Below are 25,412 nucleotides of genomic sequence, written 5' to 3' on the forward strand. Positions count from 1 at the left end.
TAGCTGTCTTTCTACATTTGTTCTTCTTATTATCAAAACAGTGACATTTATTCATTCACATATAAATATGTGAGCACCTGCTTTTGTGCAGGCGCTGTTCTAGGTTCTCAGGAAAAAAATCAATAAAGTAAAAATCTCTTGCCACCTGGTGATTGTGTTCTGACAGGGAGTGACGGAAACCACAGGCATGATAAATAAGTAAATCATGATCTAATATTAAGTGCCATACAGTCTACTGAAAGTAACCAGAAAGTGAAATACTGTTACAAAGATTATCAAATGGATTTTTGAAACAAATGAATGGGATTTCCAATTAATTAATTCAATAAAACACAATATTCCATTATCTATACGTCTAACAGACACTTAAGTACTACAAAAGCATTACGCAAACAGACCTTTTTTTTTTCTTTAATGTAGCAACAAGTCTTGCTGTGTGTACACACTGAACTAGAAACACACACATCTTTATCCCCGTGGGGCTACATTATTCGAAGTGGAAGCGCCACAATTCCATCCGTCCTGTAGATGGCACTGCGGGCCCAACAATGATCCCTGGCTCACAGCCTTGCCTTACTGCCTGGCACAGCTGAGGACCACCTTGGGTGCTATGAAAGCCCCATTCACTCTAAAAGCGGAACTCGCTCTGCAATGGCAGGACATAACTTTAATTTGTAATCTCATTAAAACTTTCCTTACAAACTTAGGTCTGGCAGAGGATGAACCCCCGCTGAAAATAACCATCTATGCTGCTGTATCTTTTTTGGTTTGTTACCAGTTATAATGGCAACAAACTAAAAAATAAAGTGTGTTCCCCGAAGTGGACAGATGATTCAGTGATAAACAGACACATAATAAATCATTCCTGTGAGTTATGGGTCTGACTCAACCCAAAGGATGCTTTTTCTGGCATTTGAATTTCCCTTCCTAAGTCAGGAAGTTTAAGTAATTTTGTGCAAGGAGGTGGATTTAATGTCCGCTGAAGGTAAAGGATAATGGGATGAAGTGGGGGCTTCGTAGAGCAGTCAGACTGTGATGTCCATCCAGGAGGCGAGTCTGACAGCTAAAAGCAAGGAACTGCTCTGAGTCAGTTAAAGAAAGAGAAAGCTCAAGGCTTCTGGCCCTGAAACTCAAGACTTTTATTTTGTTTCATCTTGACCGACTGCTTGACTAACCTTTTGGCCAGGGTCAGGAGTGACTAAAGTGATAGATTTGATTGAATTGATTAAGGAAGGGCAAAATACTCAAACTACGCCATAGAAGATCAGACTACAATCTAAGATCTTTTCCCATGCACCTGAATTACACTTGGCTTTTCTGGCTCAAGTCCTGTGCTAGAGAACAAGTCACAGTTGATCAGATGTTCAACAAGCATGTTTCATTAGACTGGCCTTTTCTTTGCAGGTAAATCCTAAAACATGTGGGAGGCTGGCTGGTTTGGTTGTTAATCATCATGGCCATTCAAGTGTCAAGATACTGTTTCTCATGGAGGAAATTCTGTCTTCAGTTAGACTGCCACAAAGTAACACAGTTCCCCTGTGGTTCTCAGCCTCCTGGCTAATTATGCTCTGTATTCAAGGAGATGCCTGAACCTTCCCAGCTGTCAAGGACAACGTCACCCCTGCCAAGAGAAGTCAAGGCATCTCTCCTGCCTTCTGTCTGAGCCAGTTACTCTGCGCAGCTGAAAGAGCGGAAATGTGGTGCTCTCTTTTTATCCCTTCCTTGGAGCTTGTTGCTTCATCCTTCCAGTCCACAGGGTCAAGTGAACCTCAGTGACAGAACTGAAGAGTGAAGAATGATATAGAAACAGATGTTTCAGATGCAGAAGCAGTGAGGGCACTAGAATGCTAAGACAATGACAATCTGGACACACAGAGAAAGAGAAGATGTAATCTATCAGTCCTGATCCACCGTTCCTCAAGTGGACCACAGTGATTTTATTTTTCAATTATCTAGGAGTTGAGCTATTGAAAGGAATCCAGCAAGGACGCCAGGGCTCTCAGAATCCTGGCAGTGCAACAGCCTAGATCAGAAAACCAACAAATAACCTGTCAAAGCAATGACATTCCTCTTCCTTCCTACATCCTAGGCTTTACTGGTGAGCTAGGAGGCTTCTTTTAAAAGAATTCCCCACTTTTGCTACATGGCAGGTGAATCATTTGACATAATTATTTCAATTACTCTAATATCACACATGACATTTTAGTTGAAAAAAAATTTAAAGCACAACTTTTAAGGGATTCCTTGATTTAACACCGATTCTGTGCATTCACTGATGGTAGTTACAATGGGGGAGCTGTCCCAAGACAGAATTCTGCCCTTCCGCCCTCCAGCTAAAAATTAAGAGCACTGCAGGCCACATTGGTCCAAATAAACTTAGACTTCGAACGTATCAGTTACTGTTTTCCTCCATCCCTGTCTTTCTTGTGCAAATATTTGTCTTCCTGCTTTAAAGGATTCTGTTAATCCATGTTGTGACAAAATTCTCAGGAAAAAAAAAGGAAACTTTATCTACAGGAATATAAAGTAATTTAGAAAAAATTACAACCTGAATGAGCAAAGGGGAAGAAAAGTAAAGTAAGTCACGGTATGGATTCTAATTTGTAATTCAAAAAGGAATACCCTTAATATGACAGCATAGCGAACTTATTGAAACTAAAAATCATCATTTAAAAGGTCACAACACGCCAAAACTGACAGCAGGAGATGAAGGAGTGTACAGATGACATTTCTGGGGTGGAGTTCTAACACTAAACAAGTATTTTCTTTTTGAAAAGAGAATCACTTGACAGCATATAATCCACACTTTAGCTATGTCCAAGAAAACAAATGAATATGTTTAATTATGCTGGATGGAAGCAGAGCTGCCTGCATATGCAGTCACAGAGAAGAAATAATCTACTCGCTCAAATAACAATTTAGTGACAGGCATGGACATCAACCTTTCCCTTTTCCTTCCTTCCTCCTTCTGCCCTTCCTTTCCTCCTCTCCCTTCCCTCCCTCCCTCCTTTCTCCCCAGCTCTGTGCATGTACATATGCATGTATATATGTATCAGTTCAGTTCAGTCTCTCAGATGTGTCCGACTCTTTGCGACCCTATGGACTACAGCACGCCAGGCTTCCCTGTTCATCACCAACTCCTGGAGTTTGCTCAAACTCATGTCCATCGAGTCAGTGATGCCATCCAGCCATCTCATCCTCTGTCATCCCCTTCTTCTCCTGCCTCAATCGTTCCCAGTTTTCCAATGAGTCAGTTCTTTGCATTGGGTGGCCACAGGATTGGAAAAGGTCAGTTTTCACTCCAATCTCAAAGAAGGGCAATGCCAAAGAATGTTCAAACTAGCACACAACTGCACTCATTTCACATGCTAGAAAGGTAATGCTCAAAATCCTTCAAGTTAGGCTTCAACAATATGTGAACTAAGAACTTCCAGATGTACAAGCTGGATTTAGAAAAGGCAGAGGAACCAGAGATCAAATTGCCAACAAATGTTTGATCATAGATAAAGTAAGAGAAGCATGTACTTCTGCTTCATTGACAAGGCTAAAGCCTCTGACTGTGTGGATCACAACAAACTGTGGAAAATTCTTTAAGAGATGAGAATACCAACCACCTTAACCTGCCTCTTGAGAAACCTGTATGTAGGTCAAGAATCAACAGTTAGAACCAGGCATGGAACAACGGACTGGTTCCAAATTGAGAAAGGAGTAAGTCAAGGACATCACCCTGCTTATTTAAACTTCTATGCAGGGTACATCCTGCGAAATGCCGGGATGGATGAAGCACAAGCTGAAACCAAGATTGCTGGGAAAAATATCAATAACCTCAGATATGCAGATGACACCACCCTAATGGCAGATTGCAAAGAGGAATTAAAGAGTCTCTTGATGAAGGTGAAAGAGGAAAGTGAAAAAGCTGGCTTGAAACTCAATATTCCAAAAACTAAGATCATGGCATCCGGTCCCATCACTTCATGGCAAATAGATGGGGAAACAATTAAAACAGTGAGAGATGTTATTTTTGGGGGCTCCAAAATCACTGCAAATGATGACTGCAGCCATGAAATTAAAAAACACTTACTTCTTGGAAGAAAAGCTATGACAAACCTAGACAGTATATTAAAAAGCACAGACATTACTTTGCCAACAAAGATATGTGTAGTCAAAGCTATGGTTTTTCCAGTAGTCATGTGTGGATGTGAGAATTGGACTATAAAGAAAGCTGACCACCAGAGAATTGATGCTTTTGAACTGTGGCATTGGAGAAGAAAGACTCTTGAGAAGTCCCTTGGACTGCAAGGAGATCCAACCAGTCTGTCCTAAAAGAAATCAGTCCTGAATAGTCATTGGAAGGACTGATGTTGAAGCTTACACTCTAATACTTTGGCCACCTGATGCGAAAAAACTTGAGTCATTGGAAAAGACCCTGATGCTGGGAAAGATTGAGGGCAGGAGGAGAAGAGGACGACAGAGGTAGATGGTTAGATGGCATCACTGACACGATGGACACGAGTTTTTTTTTTTTTTTAATTTATTTTTATTAGTTGGAGGCTAATTACTTCACAACATTTCAGTGGGTTTTGTCATACATTGATATGAATCAGCCATAGATTTACACGTATTCCCCATCTCGGGATGGACATGAGTTTGAGTAGGCTCTTGGAGTTGGTGATGGACAGGGAAGCCTGGTGTGCTGCAGTTCATGGGGTCACAAAGAGTCAGACATGAATGACTTAGCTGAACTGATGAGAAGGGAACCACAGAGGATAAGATGATTGGATGGCATCACAATTCCATGGACATGAGTTTGAGCAAACTCTGGGAAATAGTGAAGGACAGGGAAGCCAGGCATGCTGAGTCCATGGGGTCGTGAAGAGTCAGACACAACTGAGTGACTGAAAACGACAACAAAGACTGGTTTTAATCACAGTCTTTAACTGAATTAAAACCACTGAGAACATGATTGGACTCTGCTAGCACAAAGCTAAACCTGGCCTTCAGCTTTATAAATTTTTTCTTCCATTTATTTTTATTAGTTGGAGGCTAATTACAACATTGTAGTGGTTTTTGCCATACATTGACATGAATCAGCGATGGATTTACATCTGTTCCCCATCTTGAATCCCCCTCCCACCTCCCTCCCCATCCCATCCCTCTGGGTCATCCCAGTGTACCAGCCCCGAGCACTTGTCTCATGCATCCAACCTGGGCTGGTGATCTGTTTCACACTTGATAATATACATGTTTTGATGCTGTTCTCTCAGATCATCCCACCCTCGCCTTCTCCCATAGAGTCCAAAAGTCTGTTCTATACATCTGTGTCTCTTTTTCTGTCTTGCATATAGGGTTATCATTACCATCTTTCTAAATTCCACACATACACATTAGTATACTGTATTGGTCTTTATCTTTCTGGCTTACTTCACTCTGTATAATGGGCTCCAGTTTCATCCATCTCATTAGAACTGATTCAAATGAATTCTTTTTAATGGCTGAGTAATATTCCATGGTATATATGTACCACAGCTTCCTTATCCATTCATCTGCTAATGGACATCTAGGTTGCTTCCATGTCCTGGCTATTATAAACAGTGCTGCGATGAACATTGGGGTGCATGTGTCTCTTTCAGATCTGGTTTCCTCGGTGTGTATGCCCAGAAGTGGGATTGCTGGGTCATATGGCAGTTCTATTTCCAGTTTTTTAAGGAATCTCCACACTGTTCTCCATAGCGGCTGTACTAGTTTGCACTCCCACCAACAGTGTAAGAGGGTTCCCTTTTCTCCTCACCCTCTCCAGCATTTATTGCTTGTAGACGTTTGGATAGCAGCCATCCTGACTGGCGTGTAATGGTACCTCATTGTGGTTTTGATTTGCATTTCTCTGATAATGAGTGATGTTGAGCATCTTTGCATGTGTTTGTTAGCCATCTGTATGTCTTCTTTGGAGAAATGTCTGTTTAGGTCTTCGGCCCATTTTTTGATTGGGTCATTTATTTTTCTGGAGTTGAGCTGCAGGAGTTGCTTGTATATTTTTGAGATTAATCCTTTGTCTGTTTCTTCATTTGCTATTATTTTCTCCCATTCTGAAGGCTGTTTTTCACCTTGCTTATAGTTTCCTTTGTTGTGCAAAAGCTTTTAAGTTTAATTAGGTCCCATTTGTTTATTTTTGCTTTTATTTCCAGTATTCTGGGAGGTGGGTCATAGAGGATCTTGCTGTGATTTATGTCGGAGAGTGTTTTGCCTATGTTCTCCTCTAGGAGTTTTATAGTTTCTGGTCTTACATTTAGATCTTTAATCCATTTTGAGCTTACTTTTGTGTATGGTGTTAGAAAGTGTTCTAGTTTCATTCTTTTACAAGTGGTTGATCAGTTTTCCCAGCACCACTTAGAAGTTTTCAATGTTCATGAAAAAATTAATATTCAATTCTGGTAGAAATATCTCATTTCAGCTGCCCATTATGATCTCAAAGAAGACAGAAATATAATTTGTTACTTGTATTACATTGGCAGGTCAGTGGAAACATGTTACCAATGTACAAATTAGAGCCTCTAATTCTAAAATAATTATCAGCCAATTTCAGAGTTGTTAACACTATTAAAATTATGAATATATTAGTGGATTCACCCTCACACATCAAATTTTGATTAGATAATACTACATGCTAATAGATTTATCATCTGAATTTCTTAAAGACTTTTTAGTATAAAAACCTTGATAAAATTTTTCAACAATGTATGCAGAGCTAGGGAGAGGGAATACATGATTGATGGCTTTCCCCTTACAATGCTTATTAAAGGTCCTGATTTGGTTGGTCTCCAACTGTTTCAGCTCAGAATTAGGAATTCTAGATCTGATGTCGGCTCAAGTGTACTGATTAGACAAACATTTCACAGAGCTATTTAAAAAGCAAGCTAATCACCAGAAATATAGTAGTGATGAAACAATATTTCACACTGGAAGTTCCTAAAGATTCTGCTTTTCCGTTTATTGTAAGACATATGCTCTTAAAGAAACATCAATGAACAGTTAGTACTTATATATAAATACATAGGAAAATATATATATTTGAGTTCTACCTACAAGATAATCCTTCTATCAACAGCAGCGGGTGGTGAGACACACAGTACACTGGATGTGTGGTTGTGGATCTAAAATTGTGATGATTCTCTCATGTCTCAGGAACTTCATCTGCAGGACATGTGGCTCTTTCAATGGCACCACTTTGTTTTAAACAAAAGGATGGCAGGTTATCTGGCTGAGTCACAACAATGGCGCAGAATAAATTACAGAAACAGACAAGTGTCACGTTTCACAAGGAGAAGCGACATTTTGAGTTTTTTGTTTGTTGTAAAGAACCAAATGATCTCACAGAGCCTATCCCTGAAGCAGAGAATTCCCTCTTTCATAAACGGACATGGAAGTTGAATCTGGAATTTTAAAGGTCAAGGATATATATTGAGAACGATAGTACAGATGATCCCTGAACAACCTGAGGGTTCATCCACCTGTCGTTTATAGTTAGCCCTCCATATCCGTGGTTTCTGCTCATCCTAGGACTCAACCTGCCGCAGACTGTTTAGTATTTGTAGCATTCACTGTTGAAAACGTATCTGTGTGTAAGTGGATCTGGGCATTTCAAACCTGTACTGTTCAAGTGTCAATTTTAACATATTTAATAGAGCCATCAGTTGTTGTTTTTTAAGTCACTCAAAAAATCTTGCCTTATTAGAATGAGTGACAAAATGCTTCTTTTGTTTATTGAAATAATTAACATGAGGCTCTAGCTTTGTAAGTAGTCTGAATTTTTTTTAAAGTTATTTACTGTATCTTTAATCCAATCCATAAAATGATCCCATAAATCACTGCTGAACACAAAGGGGATCATTTCCCTCCTCTATTTAAATTCTTTCCCACTTACTTACAAAACAGCAATAGTCACAGATGCAGCAAACAAACTTATGCTTGCCAAGGTGGAGAGGTAGGGGAGGGATAAATTGCAAGATTAGGATTAACATACACACACCACGAGGGCATAGCTCAGTTGGTAAAGAATCCGCCTGCAAAGCAGGAGACACCAGTGTGATTCCTGGGTTGGGAAGATCTTCTGGAGAAGGGATAAGCTACCCACTCCAGTATTCTTGGGCTTCCCTTGCAGCTGGTAAAGAATCCGCCTGCAATGTGGGAGACCTGGGTTTGATCCCTGTGTTGGGAAGATCCTCTGGAGAAGGGAAAGGCTACCCACTCCAGTATTCTGGCCTGGAGAATTCCATGGACTGTATGTATAGTCCATGGGGTCCCAAAGAGTCAGACATGACTGAGCGACTTTCACTTTCATTTTCATCTGTAAATAGATAACAGATAAGGACCTACTATATAGCACAGCAAACTCTACTCAATACTCTGTAATGACCTACATGGGCAAAGACTATTAAAAGGTATATCAACATTAGTTAATATATATATATTAACTTTGCTGCACAGCAGAAACATAACGCTGTAAGTCAACTATATTCAATAAAAATTTTTTAAAAACAAAATAAAACCTTCCCTCATTGCCTACAGAGTAAAATACAGATTTCCTCTCCTAACACAGAATCTGAGCCCATTTAAATTACCAACCTCAACTTTCAACTTTCCTCCACCTCTGTGCACACTTCAGCTACATAAAATACTTCCTGACCTCTCGTGACAAACTCTTACACAAGCCGCACCATAGTCCTGAAATGCATTGTTTCTTTTCACAGTTGCTCCAAAAGATTTCAAAGATTATTTGCAAATGTAATGTATCATAGCTTTCCAAGAGAACAAATTAGCATACAAATAATGAGCCTCAGGCATCAAAGGAAATATTCAACTATAGGAAATATAGTTGAAAGAAATATGCACTTATTCATAAGTTACAAAATATTTAAATCCTGTGTGAAGAAGTATGCCTTTTTCCACACTTAAAAAATAAACAATAACAAAGTCTCTGACTTGATCCTATCCATAGCCCCAGGGCAAAATGGAAATTACTATAACAACAGAAACTCGCAGAAAAACATGGACATCCTAACAGATTTAGAATACATTTAATATTTTTCCATGTTCAAACAAAAAAAACAACAGGCTGCTGTACTTCATATTCCTACTCTCCTGGTTTTACGGTTCTTGGTAATTCTTTTGATTATTTTTGTTCTCAGGCAGGGCTGCCAAATCCTTTTCTAACCTTCATCCATTCTGTAGTCAGTCTCCTCAGTTCCAGCTCCAACTCAGCTGCCAAGCTCTCCTTCACTGCTTTGGCATCAAAAATGAACCACTGCCACACAAGAAAGCTACCCTGACAACCAGTGTGTGCACGGCAAATAGTAATTTCCTTAAATCCCTCTCCTTGAAAAGATCAGATAGAACACATTCTCAAACATTAGAGGCCTTTGGTCGACAGTTTACTTCTGCTTTTGATATCTCTGCCTCCTCTTTCTGGCACTTCTCCCTTTATGAATTCAGTGATACAACCGTAAAATTTGTTTCTAAACAGGCAAGGACATAAAATACTGGGATTTTCGTGTCTGTGCTTCCCATGATGAAAATGAAAACCTCTGATGAGAGCTGGAAATAACTGAGGAATGATTCTGATAAATATTCTAAATCTACCCTATAATCTACAATTGAGTATATTGATTCTTAGAACTTAAATTGCCATGCCACACAGTAGCAGAGAGGTTGATAAAATCTTAGCACATATTTTAGGAGAAAGGTTGGTAAGTTTCAAACTTTTAAGAAGTTTCTGCAAAAATTATGTCAGCCCCTTTGAGGAACAGTTTAATCAGAATCACTTTTCATTTCCTCCGGGGTCCATCTCTCCTTGGATAAACTTGCGATCCAGTTTTCCAAATCAATGAAACCAATCTGTACTTTCACTGGAATTTGCTCTTTCATAATCTGAATTACTTTAAAAACAATTTAATAAAGCAAAAGATTCTGGGATCTGTTCTTATCAAAGGTATAAGGCACAAAGCAGGGCATTGTGAATACTTCAGAACACACATAACAAAGGAAATCATTCAGCACCATTTCAGCATATTCCCTCACTTAGAGGAGATTCATGCATATTTAAATGAATTAATTTATTTTCTGCAATTTGCTCTTTGAGAGCTTAAGTGGCCATTTGCTGTTGCTTATTTCAGAATTCTGTGCCCTTGTTCTCTGAGTCACCAACTTATAGCTTCAGTGCTCCAGGTGTATTTATGCTCCCAAGGTATTTTAAATTACCTATCAGGAAATCCAATTTCCTATTTATAAGACTCAGAAGTGATTTCCCACAGTTAACTTTTCCTTAATTAAGGCTATAGACCCATATTCACAGTTATATTTTTGGTACAATACTATTGACTCTATGACAGTCAATATTTTAGAATGTCATCAATATTCAAATCAAAGAGTCACTTAAGATGGGCTATTCTTGGGGTCTCTTGGGACTGGCATTGGGGTATCCATAAAATCCATCACCATTAACATCCACTACTTATTACATTCTGTGTCAATCACTATATACAAACTACTTCATTTAATTCTTTTGACAGTCCTATGACGTAGTTATTATTTTCTCTGTCATTAATTCTGTTTTAGAGATAAGAAAATGCAGTCTTAGAGAAGTAAATCACAAGATCACACACCCAGTAAATGGCAGAATTTCTTCCAAGTTTTACACTGATTCATAAATGTCTAAGGCATGTGACTGTTTCAGAGCATATAGGAATGATTAGGACCCAGATTCCGTCTTTATCTCTGATCGAGTTAGGGTAAGGAACCTAAGACAGTTATACAAATCTTATAATCCAAGGCTGGAATGCCTTCAAGACACACTCCCAAATGCTTTGAAGACTCAGAGAAATGAAAGATTTCTGGTTGGAGGCATACATCTTCAAAAGGCAATGGTTGCTTTGAATGAGTCTAGAAAGTAAGGTGGGATTTAGGAAACGGAAGCTGTGGAGTTCAGAGCATCAATAAGTGGCCCACTCTTGGGTGCTGGCCTTGAGCTATGAATGACTTTGGCAACAACAAACCCAAGAATATGGAGGATTTGGTTTTCCCATGGATTGACAGCCTACTGTCCAATGATGGACTCCACAGAAGTGGAGGATTTCTGGACTTTGGACACAGCAGAAGTGCATCACAGTGATAAACAGGGTTCCTTTAAGACTTGTTTTTCTGGATCTCTCAAAGCACACCTTGGCTAGTCGGACTGTTTTAAACAGAAATATCTTCCTTGGTAAATTTTAGATTCATCTCAAAAATTATCTCTGATTCCATCCTGGTGCTGCTGCTTCTACATTCCTATATGCTTTGGTCCAAAATAATCTTCCAGGCACCTCACTGTGCCCTTCTCCACCCCAACCTCCCACTCTGCTTTAGTGTCCACTGTCCCTTATTCTTTCTAAGAGAATTAACTGCAGTTTTGTCTTTCACTCTTAATGATGCAGATGGAACATCAGGTTCGCAGGCTTAATGAGGCTAATCCTTCATTCCTGATTTAATTCTGACACCTGCCATGTGACCCCATCCCATAGAGACTTTACAGTCATCAACTAGTTGCTCAGCGCTCACTCTATGCAGGAACCCAGCTAAGTACTCAAGATAAAGCAGAGAACTAGACAGGTGATGTCACTGCTCTCATGAAGCTTAACTTTCAGTGAGGGGAAGAGAGATAGCAACACTGCTGTATTTAAAATAGACAACCACCAAGGACCTACTGTAGGAACTCTCCTCAATATTCTGTGATAACCTAAATGGGAGAAGAACTTGAGAAAGAATAGATACAGGTGTATGTGTAACTGAATTACCCTGCTGGACACCTGAAACTAACACAGCATTGTTAGCCAACTACACTCCCATATAAAATACAATTTTAAAAAATAATTTAATGAGAGGATATCAAAAAGTGATGACTGCAAGGAAGATGAAACAGGGCAATGTGCTTTGTTGGGATGGGAGGGTTTGGGTTCTCATTCAGATCTGCTTACTGGAAACAGTCTTCTGGAAGAAGTAACGTCTTAGCTGAGATGTATCCTAGAATGGATACAATGTGGAAGATCCACTGGAAGGTAGGAAGAAGGGTATTCTGGGCAGAGGGAAAAGCAAGTACAAAAGTCTATGGCGGGAACCAAGAGGGCAGTGTGACCAGAGCCAGGCCAAGAGGGGCCAGTGGCTGCAGACAGAGAGGCCAGATCCTGGAGCAGGACCTCAGCATGGCCAGGAGTGTGGCTTTTTACTCTAAATATGAGGGGAAAGTCATTAAAAGGGTTCCAGGAGGGGGAGACAGTTTTGCTTTGGCTTTAAAATGATGGCTGTGGTTGCTCTGTGAAGGATGAGTTAATGAGGTGACAGAGGAGGAACCCAGGACAGAGTCCAGGGGAGATAAGATGGCCTGAACTTGAAGCATAGAAGAGGAGATGTGGAGAGAGGAAGTCCAGCTTGGATCGCACAGTTATGTATGTGTATGTGCTGGTCTTCTGCCGTGAGAAACAAAATGGGGGGCGGGGGGGCGGGGCAAAGTGCAAGTATTTTTGTCGCAGCCATGTGAGCTTAGACAAGGCTCTTAGGCATTCATGCAGCAAAGATTTAGTCAACATCAAGTTCTGCACCTGGCACTCCTGTGGGCAGGAGAGACAAGTTTTCAAACAAAACAGATGAAGTTTATACATCCTAGGGCAGCTTATGTTCCTGGGATCCCAGGGAGAGTGAAGAATAGTCAGAGAGGTCAGGAGTGGAGCTATACATTAAGAGAAGCAGTGACATGTAGATGCATTTACAGCTACTGGCTTGATCAGATCATTTAGGGACACTTGATAGAGACAAAGTGCTCAAGACCAGACTAAACAAAGGTGGGGCATTTTCTTAATGAGAAATAAAGAGAGCAAAATGAATCTGTTGACGTTCAGGTAACAATCTGTCATCAATTTGTTTGGTTTTATTGACAGACATGCAAAGTAACCTCCTTATCTCTACCCACCCGCCACTGAACTCTCAGTTTAGGAGCAAGGGCAATAAAGTTACCAATGTACTACTCTCATTTTCTCCGTCTATTCCTACCTTCTTTACTAAAATTGTATTCAGGATAAAGTTAAACTGAAAACACAGTTAACTATCCATTTCAGCTACAAAACTCTAAATAATGTGTGATTGCCACAACAATTAGAGGTAAATCAGTAACAATACTGCGTATACCGTGAAGCGCCAGTAGGTGAGGTTGAAGGGACATACAATTTCCACACCCCTGACTCCAATCCACAGGGTATATTTCAGTCCAAAGAAGTCTACTGAGCTGCCAGTGAGAGACAGTATTTTAAAAGTGACCTTTAACATTCTTTAATGAATTTAAAAAATCAACCAAAATCATTAGTACTTGTAAGAGTTACAGATTACTTGTGGCATAATTTAGAACTGATGGAGACCACATGGTCCTCAAGAATTGCTGCCCCAGGTCACACTCTGTGATCAGTCGCCCCAACGCACTCTGTCCACATTCCCCACTAGAAGACTTCTAGGGAGAAATAAAGAATGGAAAACTCATTTATGTTCAATAATTAGTCCTTGCTGTGGTCTAAAGTTTATTCAAAAGTTTATCACTCTCCTTGACAGCTATTTTTAAACATTCTAAATGTTGACTTTACCCAGTGCCTTATCTACCGATGCTGTGGCTGACTTACTGATAAAGATTCACGTCACCTATGATCAATAAGTGCCTTCATCCATAAGCATCATGACCTTAAGCCCTAATTCAACATTTCTCATCTCTAGTTTCAAAGTAAGCATGGTCTCTTTAAAGCCTCCCATTGCCTCCTATCTCTTCAGGGAAGGTCCTCCCCACGCTTCACCCACCATCTGCCCATCTCTCTGGGTCTCTGGAGTCGCTTGCCTCCTTTTGACTCTCAACGTGAACAGACTTCTTTCTGCATCGGACCTAAGGACTTCTTCTTTCTACACTGCACATAAGGACTTCTTTCCTTGATAACAAAACTCCAGATCTATGTTATTCCTTGAATCACTGATCAGCTTTTAGAAAGCTTAGTATCTCTGCTGCCACCAGGCTCTCAACATGCATTAACTCTTCTTTAACCACCTTGAAAAACAGAAGCCTGGCCCTGCCTGTACTATGCTACTACTTTTCTATACTTTCAAGAGTGATCCAAATATTTCCACGGTGAAATACACTCAGTTAAATTCCCTTTTGCATATGATCCTACTCATTGGGTAAACAGTATCATCTGTGCCTCTTCCTGTCTTGCTTACTGTCCCCTCTGACTTACAACTATTTTGCCCCCTAAACTTGAATTTACCCTTCATTATTCTAATTGTTTTAAAGAGTTACAATAAAGAACTCTTGCTTCACTATCTTTTACTATAATGCAGTTGACTCTGGGTCCCATTACAGAATTCATGTGGGTAGATGCACTGCACATTTAACCAAGCTTGCTAATTACACAAAACATGCAAGGTTCTATCCCAGAGGACTAGGAGGAAACAAAGACGATAGCACCAAATCCTTGAGGAAAATGCATTCTAATAAAAGCAATATAAAGTCTGCACAAAGAATGACACTAACAGGTACATAGAGTGAAGATATGTAAAGCCCACTTTAGGAATTCAATGGGAATAAAGAGAAATCACATTTAGTGAGGAAAGCTTCATGAAGAATGTGATTTGAAATGGGCCCTTGAAGATGAGTTACGATTTTAGTAGGGGGTAGCAGAGAGGAAGACATTCAAAGGAGATCAAACTCTGAAAATACTGGGGGTGGGAGGCATGTTTTAAGGGGGGAAATGCCATGTATGTTGGACCTCAGATGCTTTTCACAGGCATCACAGGTACAAAACAGTCCAATTCTGCTACTGAGAATAAAGTAGAAAGACGATGCTGGATCTGGAAAAGACTGAGCTCATTTAGCTCAAAGTCACACATTTTAAGGGAAGAGAATGAATCCTCACGGCCGGTGAGAGCGATGCTCATGTGCACGCCTTAACTATGGCGGCAGAGGGTCGGGATGAACAGGAGACCGGCTTCTCTGCCCCTGTTCACCTCGTCCACCAAGTGCAAGCCTGGGACCCACCCTCCTCAGAAATGTCCTTCTAGAAGGGGTGAGCGGCGTGCTTAGTCTCAATCATGTCCGACTCTTTGTGACCCCACAGACTGTAGCCCACCAGCCTCCTCTGTCCATAGGGATTGTCCAGGCAAGAATGCAGAAGTGGGTTGCCATGCCCTCCTCCAGGGGATCTTCCCAACCCAGGGATCTAACCCAGGTCTCCTGTATTGCAGGTGGATTCTTTACTGTCTGAAACCAGGGAAGCCCACTCTAAAAGGGGGGGAGCCTTATTTGTTTAATTCACCTGGTAATTAGCATGCACCATGCAAGGTATAGGAAATAAAACTTTATCTAGAGAATATCAGCCTTTGGTGAGACTCAGGTCAACTGAAAACACCCCAGGTTTGAATTTGTATTTTTCTTAATTATATGTCAGCTTTAAATTGCCCAAATTGTTTCTCTCTCCTGGCAGACTTAACACTAATATACTGCAAATAAATAATTTTTTTTTCTGATGGCTAAAAATAAAAGTAGGTTATCAGTTGTAGCCAGTAAAATCAGAAAGCCTTCTTGCTTCGGTAAGTATGTTCCTAAGACACACACACACACACACACAAAAAGCCAGATTTAGGAAAAGCTGAGAGACAAGCTGTTAATTTGCAATTAAATGTAGTCTAGAAAACAGATGAGTGAAAAAGGCCGGTGCGATTTCTCCAAAGTAAAACCTTGCAAATAAGTTGAGAGGCAGCCAAAGTGTGATGCTGGCACTGGGCTGCCCGGAGACCACAAGACTGCTAATAAATCATGATCAGAAGGTGTTGTATTGCTGCAGCCAGAGTGTCCACTCTGGCTCAGAGTAAATGAGGAACACTAATCATCACCATCTCCCACTTCTAGCCTCACTTATGAACTTTTGAAGAGTGAGAACTTTCAGCAGGAGATGATCAAACTGAAATGAGGACACAGGACGTCCGCCATTGCGATGTTCAGCCACGGCCATACGGTGAACCACATCACATGCCATCTATGAGACGAAGGGACGCACATGAGACCTGACGCAGCTTCCCAACCAAACCTCCTGAGTCTGGTCCTCTTGCTGCTTCTCATGAGGACTTTAATTGCCACCTCATAGGGAATTAAGGAGGAGAGAGTTGTCTCTGTGAAAAATTAAGCTCCTGACATATATGATCTGGACCCGCTTATTTCTCTGGGGCTTCTCTGGGGGCTTCCCTGGTGGCTCAGCTGGTAAAGAATTTGCCTGCAATGCAGGAGGCCTGGGTTCGATCCCTGGGTTGGGAAGATCCCCTGGAGAAGGGAAGGGCAACCCACTCCAGTATTCTGGCCTGAAGAATTCCACGGACTGTATAGTCCATGGGGTCGCAAAGAATTGGACATGACTGAGCGACTTTGACTTTCAGCAGCCACGGTTCCATACTGAAGAAAACCTCTGACATCATCTAGCAACTGTCTATTGATGAAAGATCCATGTGACATCCCTGTGCCATATAATTCATTCATTTCAGAGTCAGAGCTTGAACCCCACTGTCCTCTTTCCCGCACATTAAGTGAAGTAAACACCTGCATAAATGTTTTCCGCTACATTTCAAGGGAAATTCAGGTACAAATTACACAGAGAGAAGTTATAACATGTAAGTTAGATGTTATACAATCATCTCCAGAGAGTTACTTTGTCAACAGGTTTAAAGAATTGATTTGTTTCCTTCTGTGGCTGTTTTAGAATCTCCAAGCCAGAAGAAATCTACCCTCTCTTGCTAGTTTCCAAATGCACCTCTTTAGCCTGAGAACTTACTTTCTCTGTGTGTAATCTGTACCTGGAGCTTCCCTAGCACTACCTGATGCTGGGAAAGACTGAGGGCAGGAGGAGAAGGGGACGACAGAGGATGAGATGGTTGGATGGCATCACTGACTCGATGGACATGAGTTTGGGTGAACTCGGGAGTTGGTGATGGACAGGGAGGCCTGGCGTGCTGCAGTTCATGGGGTCACAAAGAGTCAGACACTGAACTGAACTGAACTGAACTGACGGCAAAACCACATTATGCACATACTTCTTCACTACAAACTTTATTTGGGGTCCACAGACATATTTCCAAGCTCTTTCATGTAGATGTTTCTGTCTCAAGTCTGATTTGGGCACTTCCCCCAACTGACCTTCCCTTCTATTAATTTAAGTCTGCATGCTAAGTTGCTTCAGTAGTGTCCAACGCTTTGTAGCCCTATGGACCGTAGCCCGCCAGGCTCCTCTTTCCATGGGATTCTCCAGGCAAGAATCCTGCAGAGGGTTGCCATGCCCTTCTCCAGGGGATCTTCCCGACCCAGGGATCGAACCATGTCTCTTATGTCTCCTGCATCGGCAGGTAGTTCTTTACCACTGGTGCCGCCTGGGAAGTGCTAGTGTCCTCTCAGTATTTTCAGCTTTGTCACAATTTGGCCTCCAAGCAATCCACAGGCCATAGTGACAGCTCACTGCTGAGAAACCTGCCTGCACCTAAAACTCTGCAACCAGGCCTTTTCATCAAAAATCCTGCTTTAACTATTTATCCTCCTTTGTGAATGTTAAATATGTCTTTTTTTCCCCTTGACTCCTTATCACACACACTTTGAAATCCAGGATGAATGGCAATATTTAGTTTATAATCACCCCAGAAATCAGACATCACAGCGAGCATACATTACACTTAAATTACACTCTTCAGTTATGCATGGGTTCTGATTTATGGCTCACGGAGTGGAAAGGAATGCCTTAAGTAGGGCTCACATCATGACATTAAATGCTTAGGTGTTAATTCTCTGCCTTCTTTGTCTTTGAAACTGCCCAATTTGCAGGGAAATTCTACTTTCATTTAGAAAAAGGATGTTGGGGTAGGGTATTTCACTAAGTCCAAAACTTTAAATAGATATGTAAGTGACCAGGGATGGCTCCACTTTCTGTGCATGGAGGACTACATCAGAAACCATGAACCTGGACAATTCATTTAACAGCCTCTGTCTGCTTCCTCACCTATAAAATGAGGAGAGTATTTAACCTGCAGTAATCTACAAGCTGATGGTATACCTGGGTGAGAATGAGTGTAGAAAAGACAGAAGTAGGAGAAAGTATATTTAAGACACAAAGTATGATTATTTCAACCCTGCTGAAAATTCTGCCCAGTGAGCTGTTCCCATAGTAAAAGTTTATTCACCTGAACCCTTGATTCTTTCTCTACAATTCACGTAATGAGCAAAAGTTATTGCTTTCTTGTCTCAGTATATTAGCTAGATGGTTGAATGCACAGAGCTCACATCTGAATCAGCACAAAAGTGAAACCTGGAGGAGGGGAAATAGAAAGGGACCCTTGAGCTTACACCAGAGTCATTCTCATCTGTCAACCTGCCCACATAAATACTAGGAAATCAACTCATTTAAACAACTTGGGAGGCAAGCCTGAGTTATAATAGTGTTCTTGAATGCAGGTCAATGAAAAATTGGTCTGCTCACAAATTCCCATTTGTCATATTCCCTACAAATGCACGTTAATTGTTTTCATATTTAAATGCCGAGGAGCAACCATAACAAATGTGTGTTGTCAGGTTGTTGGGAGTTTTCTAAAAACAAAACAGGATGATTATAGCATAGAGTAAATTATTGTTGGTTCCATGTGTTCTCAGGCAGAATCACAGAAGGGCAAGGACTTAGGAAAAGTCATTCATATCTGGTTCAAATCCTATTAACACAGAAAATAGAATTGGAGCTGAGTTAATTAATATACAGTATTAACAAAACATATAGTATTTAATACAAATTTGTTGTAGGCCATTTGCCATTAGTTTTATACGTCTGAAAATGTCGTATCTGCTTCCAAGGTGGTGCTAGTGGTAAAAAGCCTGCCAATGCAAGAGACGTAAGAGACCTGGGTTTGATCCCTGGGCCGGGAAGATCCCCTGGAGAAGGGCATGGCAACCCACTGCAGTATTCTTGCTTGGAGAACCCCCATGGACAAAGGAGCCTGTCCATGGGATTGCAAAGAGTCAGACACGACTAAAGCAACTTAGCATGCATGGAGAATGTTTGAAAATCTTTCAGAATACTGCAGTCTAAGAAAAATCTTGTTCCTCTTTGTACTCCCCACCCCCTCCCCCCGAGGAATAACATCTACTGTTATTAAGCTCCCTCTCACCTGACTTTGCCTTTTTCATAAAAGCTGGGTCCCTCAAGTTTCCCGTGACTGTCGCTTTGTGTAATGATTCTTCAGTGTTAATATACAGAACTTATGAAAATATAAAAAGTTCCAGTTTTGTGCTCTATAACCCCAGACTGACCAAATATATGTATATAATAAGAAAACCCAAAGTTTCATCATATTGTAATACAAGTATACGCATGTAGCACTGGTGTTTGTGCGTGTGGAAGGAGCAGGAATAAAAGCAATACAGGTAAGTAGTCAACCAGTAGTTTGTTGGTATGTATGTGCTCAGCAAATTAATGATACAAAGGTGGTTGATCGATCCATAAAGACCTGTAGAGTCCTGAGATTCTAACAAAATGTGACTAAGAAAGTAATATAAGGGAGTCAAATTTTCTGCCTTTTGCTTTTCACCATCTTAACCACACATCAATGTGCAGCCTCAAAGGCTAAGCAAGAGAAGCGATCACAAAAGTATAGAAAGGAGGAATATTTCGAATAAAAACCTGGTAACAACCCCCAGCTGACCAGAGCTTTTGTTCTGGTCCTGTGTGAACTCCGATTTCCTTCACGGCTCCCAGGGATCAGAATATACACTGGGCTGAATTTGACCACACTTCTTGGAGAACAGAAACCAAAGGGAATGGAAACTGCGACCTTCACCCCACCCTTTGTGGATATCACATAAATCATGTTCACACAATTTGTTTTGTGTCTATTTTGTCTAGAGTCTTTACCACAAGTTATCTGAGGCCAAGATGAATGACAACATAGAGATTCAGTTTCTCAAGGACAATATAAACAGTCTTCATACAGTAGTTTTCAGAATAACTGTAAAGATTCAGTGGTGTAATAATTGCATTCAATAGGTATTATTCCAAGAAGTTATTAATTATTGATTACAGACTTAAATGATAGGCTGAATAATGGCACCCCCAAAATGTCCACATTATAATCCCCGGAATCTATAAAGAAGGTGCTTGCATGGCAGGAAGAACTTTGCATATGTGATTAAATTAAAAATCACGAGCTAGGATTAGCTTGGATCACCCAGGTAGTCTCAGTATAGTCATGATTTTTTATTTTTAAAAAAGAATAGCTTTGAATCTGAGTCAGAGCAGGAGACGTGACAATGGAAAAAGAGGTCAGAGATCTGATGATGCTGTGCTGACGGCCTTGACAGTGAAGGAAGGAATCATGAGTCAAGAAATGTAGGCAGCTTCTGAAGGCTGAGATGGTATGAAAAGGATTCTCTACCAGAGCCGCTGGGAGGATTACAGCTCTGTCAATAACATAAGACCCATTCTGGAATTCAAGCTGCATAACTGTAGGTAATGAGAGTACTGTTTCAGATCCTTAGTTTATGGTTATTTGTTATAGCAGCAATCTAACTGATACAGCTACAAACTTACACTGTGAAAATTTTAACAAATATGGCTATATTTTTTATGTAATGGCTATTTTATGTATGGCTATTTTTTTATGTAATGTATCAAACATTACATTCTTAAGTTTACCTATCTCTATATATGTGTGCTTCCTTTGTGGCTCAGCTGGTAAAGAATCCGCCTGCAATGCGGGAGACCTGGGTTCGATCCCTGGGTTGGGAAGATCCCCTGGAGAAGGGAATAGCTACCCTCTCCAGTATTCTGGCCTGGAGAATCCCATGAACTGTATAGGGTCTCAAACAGTAGGACATGACTGAGCGACTTTCACTTTATTTGAACCTATTATCAAATATCAACATTTTCTACACTGCTAATATTGAAGGAACCTATAAGGAAAAAACTTTGTGTTGGGATAGAGACACTGATTTTCAGGCCAGATCTGGCCTGAGGAAACCATGTGACTTGTGGAAATAACTTTTAGATATTAGTTATTTCATTTGAAAACCGTTAAGTCTAGACAAACAACTATATGCCTTTCAACATTATGATACTGTAATTATCCTAAATTCTAAGTAAAGGAAATATCATTCCTACAGTTTTAGACTGTATATAATAGAGGTTGTCATTTGCTGGCATTTACTATCAAGAGTGCATTTTAAAAAATCAAGATGTGGTATCAACATAAATCAGATTTCTTTTTTAAAAATATATTCCATTAATAAAAAATGTAATATCCTACTATTTCCATAATGTAGTAAAAAATATAAAATCACAAAAAATAGAGCTATTATATGATCTAGCAATTCCACTTCTAGGAATATATCTGCAGAAAACTGTAATCCCAAAGTATTTACCTGGACCTTAGTTTTCAGTGCAGCACTGTTTACAATAGCCAAGACATGGAAGCAACGTAAATGTTTATCAGTGGAGGAATGGATAAAGAAGATGTGGTGTGTACACACACACACACACACACACAGAGTATTACTCAGCCATAAAAAAGAATGAAATGCCCTTTGTCGCAACATGAATGGACCTCAGACTGCCATACTGAGTGAGGTAAGTCAGGCAGAAAGATAAATATGATATTGCTTACACGTGGAATCTAAAAGCATGGCACAAATGAACCTATTTACAAACAGAAACTGAGTCACAAGTTACCAGGCAGGAAAAGGGGAGGATAAATTGGGAGACTGGGACTGATATATATGCACACTACTATATATAAAACAGATAACACGTAAGGACCTCGTATAGAGCATGGGAAACTCTCCTCAGAACTCTGTAATGACCTGCGTGGGAACAGAATCTAAAAGAGAGTGGACACATGTATACGTACAACTGATTGTGCTGCACATCTGAAACTAACAAAACACTGTAAATCAACTATACTCCAATTAAAAAAAATCACCTAACACAGCCCAGAGTAATAAACTCAGTACATACCATTACCCTCTAAGTCTTACCAAATACTGTCCTACAAATAGAAATGTAAAGCTTTCTTGAGAAACCTTTGCAAAATATTTATCTGTAATTAAAATCTAATTTATTTATACATATAAAATAAACATTCCAGGTATAGCTATTATAAAAATAAATCTTTCATGCATTTAAATTTACATAAATTTGAGACAGAACTTATTATTTTCTGAGGTTTGAAAGATCCTTAGTGAAAAGTTAGTATTGGAGAAAAATCAATACTGGAATTTATAGCTAGCACTTTCCACTTATAAATAAAAATGACCTATGGAAACATTAATGACTTTTCTAAATTAATAACATAAAGCAGTGAAGATATAAAACCACTGACAGCTCATTAAACACAGAAGGGAGAAAGGCTGCTTGTTGTCTGTATCCCTGTGTGGAGATAAGTGCTTTTTAAAAAACACTTAGAGATTATTCGATATAATCTTCACGTAAATGAAACTCCTTCCCCAGGAGGCTGGACTTAAAACATTCAGGGGCCCTCACTTGCTCCTTAGAAGGCCTGGCCAGTCCCTGCTGTTGTTCAGTCACTAAGTCATGTGCAATTCTCTGTGACCACATGGACTCCAGCACCCCAGGCTTCCCTGTCCTTTACCATCTCCCAGTTTGCTCAGACTCATGCCCACTGAGTCGATGATGCCATCCAACCATTTCATCCTCTGTGATCCCCTTCTCCTCCTGCCCTCAATCTTTTCGAGCACAGGGTCTTTTCCAATGAGTTGGCTCTTCCCATCAGGTGGCCAAAGTATTGGAGCTTCAGCTTCAGCATCAGTCCTTCCAATGAATATTCAGGACTGATTTCCTTAGGATTGACTGGTTTGATCTCCTTGCTGTCCAAGGGACTCTCAAGAGTCTTCTCCAGCATGACAAATCAAAAGCTTTAATTCTTCAGTGCTCGGCCTTCTTTTTCGCCCAACTCTGACATCTGTACATGACTACTGGACAAACCATAGCTTTGATTATCTGGCCTTTTCTCAGCAAAGGGATGTCTCTGAGTTTTAATATGCTGTCTAGGTTTGTCATAGCTTTTTTCCAAGGAGCAAGTGTCTTTTAACTTTGTGGCTGCAGTCACCATCCACAGTGATTTTGGAATCCAAGAAAATAAAATCTATTTTTTAATCATTAGATACAGGCTGGCCCTTAGGTCTCCTCTTCTCCTCCCTCCCCAGTCTCCAGCGGCAAGCACAGAAATAAAGGAGGGCAAGGTACAAGGCACTACCTATCTCTGGATCAGAACACACATCCAGTGTCTCCTGCACACTAGTTTCCTCTTGCTACCTCCTCCCCAAATCTGCGTCATGCCAGCTATACTTGTTTCACTGCTGTTTCACTCTGGCTGCCTTGGTTGACTTCCCTGGAGCTTTCCTCTTGAATGCTTGGACCTTAAGAGTAGATGTCTGTGTGTGCATGCATGCCTGCTAAGTCACTTCAGCTGTGTCTGACTCTTTGCGACTCTATGGAACATAGCACGCCAAGCTGCCCTCTCCATAGGATTCTCCAGGCAAGAATACTGAAGTGGGTTGCCATTTTCTCCTCCAGGGAATCTACCTGACCTGGGGATGGAACCTGCATCTCCTACATTGGCAGGTGGGTTCTTTACCACTGGTGCCATCTGTGAAGTCTAGATGTCAGTACCACCTGGATAATAAACCAATCAGAGACTTCACAAGAAAAAAGCCCTACAACACAATGTATCTTAGGAACAAGTGTGCTAAAGTCCTCAACAAAACACTAGGAAACTGATTTCAACAACACAGAGAAAGAATTATACATCATGACCAAGTGGAACTTCTCCCAGGGATTTAATATCTGAAATCCAAGTAGTGCAATGTATTATTATATCAATAAGTTTTTTTTTAAATCACAGGATCATTTCAAGAACCAAAAAAACAAAACAAAACCCCAGAAAAAGCAAAGTCCAATACCCTTCCATGATAGATAAAACAACAAACAAAAACACCCAACAAAGGAATATAATGTGCTTTCCCTCAGTCTGATCAAGGACATTTGTGGAAAACCAACACTGAATGCTTTTTTTATATGATCAAGAATAGGACAAGGGTGTCTACATTTGCTACTCTCAAATCTATCTGAATACTATTTCAATACTATCTGAATACTATTCAATATTTGACTGGAGGTCCTAACAGGACAATTTGACAAGAGAAAAAAGGTATCCAGATTAGAAAAGAAGTAAAACTATCTCTAGTTATAGATGACATGATCTTGTAAATAGAAAATTCTAAAAAGTCCACTAAAACACATTAGAACTAATAAATATGTTCAGCAAGGCTGCAGCATATAAGATCAATTGATACAAAAATCAATTGTATTTCATATACCTGCATTAACCAGTGTAAATATGAAGTTAAGAAAACAAGTCGTGTCCGACTCTTTGCGACCCCGTGGACTGTAGGCCACCAGGCTCCTCCGTCCATGGGATTTCCCAGGCAAGAATACTGGGGTGGGTTGCCATTTCCTTCTCCAGCGGATCTTCCCGACCCAGGGATCGAACCCGAGTCTCCCGCATTGTAGGCAGACGCTTTACCGTCTGAGTCACCAGGGAAGCACTCCATTTACAGCAGCATCAAAACAATGTAATACTTAGAACACATTTAACAAAAGAAGTACAAAACTTATACTATGAAAATTACAAAGCTTTGCTGAAAGAAACTGAAGATATAAACAAATTAAAACTATCCCATGCCCACAGGTTGGAAAATTGAACGTGGTTGATACAGCTATAGTTGTCCCCAGGTGTATGGGGGAAACTAGTTCCAGGACCTGCTATGGATACTAAAATCTGTAGACACTGAAGTCCATGAAGATTCTGCATCCAGGGATACAACCAACCATGGATCAAAAATGTAATACCATATTTATAAAAAAAAAAAAAAAAACTGCACATAAATCGATCCACACAGTTCAAACCCATGTTTTTCCAGGGTCAACTGTACTTCTCAAACTGACCTAGAGTCAACATAATCCATATCAGAATCCTAGCTGACTTCTTTGCAGAAATCAATGAATTAATTCTCAACCATTACTTTATACCATATACAAAAATTAATGCAAAATGGATCCAAGACCTAAACATATTAAAAAAAACTATTATAAACTCTTAAAATATAGGGGTAAATCTTTATAACATCGGATTTGGCAATGTGACACCAAGTCCTAGATGTGACACCAAAGCATAGTCGACAAAAGAAAGAAACAGATAAATTAGACTTCATCAAAATGAAAAATGATCGCTCTTCAGAGAACACCATTAAAAACAGCGAAAAGAGAGCC

The 25,412-nt window shown here is 40.2% G+C and overlaps 1 protein-coding gene across 4 annotated transcripts in view; it reads right to left on the reverse strand.

Moving 5' to 3' along the window:
* TPK1 (thiamin pyrophosphokinase 1) overlaps positions 1–25,412 on the reverse strand; it is a 354,923-nt gene that overhangs the window by 69,361 nt on the left and 260,150 nt on the right. Inside the window, exon 9 of one of the 4 annotated variants that reach the window (XM_043463950.1) lies at positions 6,816–7,220. The exons of 2 other annotated variants lie outside the window; for them this stretch is intronic. In XM_043463950.1, coding sequence (XP_043319885.1) covers positions 7,096–7,220 — 125 coding nt within the window. In that variant the 3' untranslated portion in view covers positions 6,816–7,095. Of the gene's footprint in view, positions 1–6,815; positions 7,221–25,412 lie in introns of those variants that run through there. One more of the 4 variants, XM_043463951.1, reaches the window with a different exon arrangement.

Source organism: Cervus canadensis, chromosome 3 (assembly GCF_019320065.1).
Source record: "Cervus canadensis isolate Bull #8, Minnesota chromosome 3, ASM1932006v1, whole genome shotgun sequence".
NCBI classification, from domain to species: Eukaryota; Metazoa; Chordata; class Mammalia; order Artiodactyla; family Cervidae; genus Cervus; species Cervus canadensis.